General features: G+C 41.3%; 1 protein-coding gene across 1 annotated transcript; it reads left to right on the forward strand.

Moving 5' to 3' along the window:
• Nucleotides 1–294: 294 nt before the first annotated feature.
• LOC308686330 (leucine-rich repeat-containing protein 4-like) lies at nucleotides 295–2,235 on the forward strand (the record flags this gene model as incomplete). Its single annotated transcript, XM_081394730.1, has 1 exon — nucleotides 295–2,235. Exon 1 carries the CDS (start codon nucleotides 298–300, stop codon nucleotides 2,233–2,235), a length of 1,938 nt encoding a protein of 645 aa, XP_081250856.1. The 5' UTR covers nucleotides 295–297.
• Nucleotides 2,236–5,873: the final 3,638 nt, after the last annotated feature.

The following is a 5,873-nucleotide window of genomic DNA, read 5'->3' on the forward strand; positions in this document are numbered from 1 at the left end:
TGGTGCTGGAGTTTTGCTTCAAAATAAAGGATTATATTAAGGACAACTCAGAGCTAATGAGGTAGGTGCCTTCTATTTCAACATATTTATTCTGTAGGTCAGCTTTTTTCCCCTTCTCCACTCATCTTTTTCTTCCTCCATCTCTCCCTCTCTTTCCCTCTCTGTGTTTAACACAGCACCATCCTGCACTGTCGATGGCAAACAGATGCAGAGTCTTGCTCAAACCAGGGTAGGGCCACTGTTCTCCGTTCCCCAGCCGAATCCCCACGCGATGTTGAATTATGAACGCGCCACATCATGAGTCTCTTGTGGCAGGTAACTGTGCACCGTGCCTGGAACGCAGCCCTGCTCTGTGCAGTCTACCTCATGGTGCGATCGTGGAGTGTGTGCGCCACCCCCTCCGGACCACTGACCTGCCCTGCTGTTTGCTCCTGTGGTAACCAGTTCGTTAAAGTAGTGTGCACCAGGCGCGGCCTGGTTCGAGTGCCCCCTGGCATCCCTGCCACCACACGCCATTTAAACCTGATGGAGAACAGCATAGAGACAATTGAAGCTGGAACATTTCAACACCTCCGTCACCTGGAAGTACTGCAACTGGGTAGGAACTCTATTCGGCAAATTGAGGTGGGGGCCTTCAGCGGCCTCAACAGCCTCAACACACTGGAGCTGTTCGACAACCGATTGACAGTGATCCCAAGTGGCGCTTTTGAGTACTTGTCTAAACTGCGGGAATTATGGCTCAGGAACAACCCTATCGAAAGTATACCTTCCTACGCATTTAACCGTGTTCCCTCTTTAATGCGTCTGGATCTGGGAGAGTTAAAGAAGCTGGAGTATATTTCTGAGGGTGCTTTTGAGGGATTATACAACTTGAAATACTTAAACCTTGGAATGTGTAACCTACGGGAAATGCCAGTCCTGACCCCTTTGGTGGGGCTGGAGGAGCTAGAAATGTCTGAGAACTACTTTCCAGAGATAAAACCTGGATCCTTCAGGGGTTTGAAATCCCTTAAAAAGCTGTGGATTATGAACTCTCGGATCACCACTATAGAGAGAAATGCATTTGATGATGTCACGGCCTTGGTTGAGCTCAACCTGGCCCACAATAACCTTAGCTCTTTGCCGCATGACCTTTTTTCGCCCTTGAGTTACCTGGTGGAGCTCCATTTGCACCACAACCCTTGGCGGTGTGACTGTGATGTTGTGTGGCTGGCTTGGTGGCTGAGGGAGTACATTCCCACTAATTCCACCTGCTGTGGCCGCTGCCACACCCCTGCTTACCTACGTGGACGCTACCTGGTGGAGGTGGACCAGAGCACTTTCCAGTGCTCAGCACCTTTCATACTGGATGCCCCAAGGGATCTTAACATCTCTGCTGAACGTGTAGCTGAGCTAAAATGTCGTACGGCCCCCATGTCATCAGTTAGATGGCTCCTGCCTAATGGAACAGTTTTGACCCATGGCTCTAATCACCCACGGATATCAGTGCTCAATGATGGGACACTAAACTTCTCCAATGTGCTCCCAGCAGATACAGGTGTGTATACCTGCATGGTGACCAACATGGCTGGAAACTCCAATGCTTCGGCCTACCTGAATGTGACTGCGGCTGAGCTCAACACTTCTAACCTGAGTTACTTCACTACGGTGACAGTGGAGGAAGTAGAGACCACCTCACAGGAAGTGATCAAGCCAAAGACGGTAACCGCCTCCCCCTCCGTCTTTCAGCCAGTTTTTATCTCTACACCGACAGTTTTACTTCAAACACCTCGACAGGTCTCTGTGCCGACTGTACGTGGAACGACACGCCCACCTGCCAGTCTTGACGAGGTCATGAAGACAACCAAGATCATCATAGGCTGCTTTGTGGCAGTCACCTTGCTCGCTGCCGCTATGCTTATTGCTTTCTACAAGCTGCGTAAACGGCACCAGCAAAGGAGCACAGTGTCAGCTGCTAGGACTATAGAGGTCATTCAGATGGATGAGAATGTTCCTACCACCCATACAGGGACAAGTATACCAGGTGAAAGTGGGATGATGTTACCTAGCCTGAGAGATCACAATAGCACCTACAAACCCAGCTACAGCTCCTGCAGACCAGCACACTCTGCTCCTTGGGCAGAAAACAACATCGGGAACTCCCTGCACCGTCCCCGCCCCACCATCAGCACCATTCCTGAACCCTACCAGATCAAAACTCACACAAAGGAGAAGGTACAGGAAACACAGATATAACATTCCTACAGCCTTCTCCTGCTCTGTCTTTTATTCTGTTCATCATGAAAACATGCAATAGAATGCACAACAGAAAAGACAGCAATTACTTTTGTACCCAGTGCAAAAATGAGACTGTTTTTCTTGTACATGCTTATACATAAATATATTAATATAAATATATAAATTAATCCACTATGGGATGATACAAGAAACAGATTATACAAAAGTGAAAATGAATTTAAACTATTTTCTAACTTGTAACTCTTATTTAAGATGGGAAAATGTGATGATGCTGATACGACATTGAAAACAGAGACAGATTTGTTTGAAAAGGGGCAACCTGTGATTTTTAGACCATGCTGTATATGATGCAGTAAAGTCCCATTTATACAGAGAACTTTCTAAGTAACTGTCCACTGATTGATCTTTAAAGGCTTATCTTCTAAAAGCACCAAGAATTTGTATTGTGCCAAATGTTATACTTGCAATAAATGAGACTGGCTTAAGAGATAGGAAACAAAACATTGCAAAACACAGGATGGACACCAAGAGAGAATGGAGCAGCTGGATTTACAGAGTCTGCTGTTCTGCAGCTCCCAGCCAAATGTTTTTTTTTTTTTTTTCGTTTTTTTTTTCGGGCTGCGCCATAGTTTTGCAGCAAGCATTTAACGATATGTTTCCAGAACAGACATCCTGCTTGCTTTTTGAGTTTAACCCTCTGACTATTTCTCTAATGTTCCTCTTGGTTTTTGACAAATTGGATTGACTATCCTTTGGTTTTTCATCCAGCTTCATGAGTTGGATTTTGATTGCTTTTCCTGTTTCTTTCAGATCCTGTACTGCGTTAATTTTAATTTAAATGGCTTTTAGGGCTAATTTAGTAAATGCATTACAACAGTTGCCTCAGATTAGTAGTGCAAGGGCTCAACTGGATGTTAGTTTGCGAGACTTATAAGACGGTTGCAGTGACTGGATGGTTTGCTGCAGGTATTCATTAACATGGTTTCAAATTTTCTTTATTGAGAAAGAGATTCAAATGAATGTGTGAATTATGGACTTTCCTTTATGGAGATCGTTCCAACAGCAATTTTCTTTTGTCCTTATTTTAAGCAACGCTATTTTTATGAGGAGTCTTCAGAGGTTACAACAATAAAAAAGAAAACATTTGGTTTGTATTTCTCTAAACTAAACTCCTTCCTCTTGTCTTTTTTTTTCAACTGTAGGACATTTACCTAATTATGCAATCCTGATGACCACATAAGAGGTTATAGAAACACTATGCTTCTCTGTCATTTCTGAAAATTTATTTCACTGATACAGTTAATTAGATTTACACTAATGCACTGTCATATGGTCACATTTCTGGCTACAGAAATGTGGTAATGTCTTAATCCGGATAGATGTGTGATGGGTTTGTGCATGTAGACACACATAGATGCACACAAACTCATCAGCCTATTTTCCTGTGATGCAGTGCTTAATGATTGAATGTTATTTGAAACGTGATCTCTACTCATTTATAATGAAGTTATGGCTTGCCTCGTTCAAAACTCAGGAAGCAGTGTGCTTCAGCTGAAGCATATGTTAAGAGGGTTGAGTGCAGCATTTAATACAATCCTCTATTGATCTGTTTAACCTGCGACATCTCCCAAATTAGAGGCTGAGAGAGAGATTTGAAAGACACATTTAAAGGTTAGGATTTAGGTTGTTTTCTGATGGAACATTCAACCTAACTAAGGACTTACATAAATCGAAATTAAATAAATCTACAATAAAAAAACAAATTCCCTCAATATCTAAAAATCTCCTTTTCAGTATTGTTTTCCTTTCCTTCAGCAGCATTATTCTGGCAAGAGTTTGCATTAAAATGTTAAAGATATTATATTTTAGCACAACAATCGTCAGAAACTCAGCATGTGTCGAATATAAGCTATTTTATTTTGGTGTCATGGAAAGTAGGAGCATTTTTAGGCTCCAGTGGACACTAATGTGCCATTATGCTGTACATTTTTAGCATGGGGGACAGAGTAGGGGCAGGCTGTAATCAGGGGCAGGGGCACCAGTAGATCTGTGGCTGCAGAAACCCTGCCTTTACCTCCCTCACACACAGCAATTTACTGCCCTCAGTAGGAACAGAGCCAGGCCAGAGCACACCCACCACCAAAGCGCTGCAATGATACACACACAAAAACACCCTTAGACCATTACATGTCCTTATGTTTTTACATTATTCAGAAGAAAGAGGCTTTATAGCACACTGCGGTGTTGTATCTGTGGATGATGAGGCTTGTAAATTTAATCTTTAATGCCTGTAGGACTCGTTCTGAGTAGGTTGATGTGACGAGGCTTTTATGGCTTGGTTATATGGCCAAAATGGCAGATCTCTTTTTCATGGTAATGCCAGGACCAAGTTCAGCTGAATACCATTTCAAAAGGCAAATGAGCCTTATAAAGCTGACGTTGTTTTTATTTTTATCATATTGTGGACCATTTTATTTTTTGTTCTCATGTTTTCTTAGTTGATGCTATATGGGAGTTCCCTGTCATTTCCACAGCAAAACCACAATTTCTGATTTCCTTTATAACAAAGCCATATTTGATCTTTAATGGGAATAGCATGTGCATCCGAGCAACAACAGCCTTTTGCCATTTGGCTTACCACTTTCTTCCTTTTTTCCTGTTTCTTTTATTACGCTAATTGACATTATTGACTTCCTGCGTCAACACTAGCACAGTGTGAGACCCACTATGGAGGAAGGCTCATTTTTGATGGATTCTCCATGGGAGACTTATCAGTCGCACAATTATCCTGACAGATTTGAGGATCGCATTTTCCCCTCACCCGCCTCCTTCTGCTGACTGATACGTTAGCTTTCTGTAGACTGATAGATAGAGATGAGGAGGGAGACAGACCTTAGAGAAGAGAGCTGACCAGATGCTTATCAGTTAATGAAGTGTCTGTGCTGGACTTTTCTTTCAATGGTTCTGGGCTCTGACGGTCAACTTGGCCATGGGTGAGTCGCATGCTGGTTTGCATTATTACAGTGGTGAGGCCTCTACTAGGTTATAAAGATTAGCTCTCATGATTTGGCGGTAAAAAAAAAAAAAGAGAGGAATATGCCACAGTTGTTTGCTCCAAGTACAGTTCTAATCGATTGCAATGTAATATTTCATTGCACAGTAGAGGCAATTTTTTATTTTTTTTTTATTATTTTTTTTAATTTACTTTTTTAAAAAGTGAATCTGTTTTATACACTGCAACAACATGCAACAGCCAGTCACATTTTTCAAAAAAGTATTGGACAAAAATAACGGTAACACTTTACAAAAGGTTAAATTTGTTTACATTAGTTAATGCATTAAGTATCATTAATTAATACTGTAAAAGTTGATCATTTATCTAGATTAACATACATTTAAAAACTAAATTGTAATTATATATATATATACACTCTAGATTATTATTTTTTACAGTTTTCAAAACAAATATGACGCTTAACTGGATCAACCTACAGCCTATATTTATATTTTATTTTGATATAGCAGGTAAAATAATTTATGCGTTATTCTTTCCAAATGTATTAAGCATAGGATTGGATTTTTCATTTCCTCTGTTTATGCGATCAGTCAAGCATGCTCTAATTGGGCTTTTACAA

Source organism: Scardinius erythrophthalmus, assembly GCF_964197995.2.
Source record: "Scardinius erythrophthalmus genome assembly, contig: HAP1_SCAFFOLD_162, whole genome shotgun sequence".
Lineage (NCBI taxonomy): Eukaryota > Metazoa > Chordata > Actinopteri > Cypriniformes > Leuciscidae > Scardinius > Scardinius erythrophthalmus.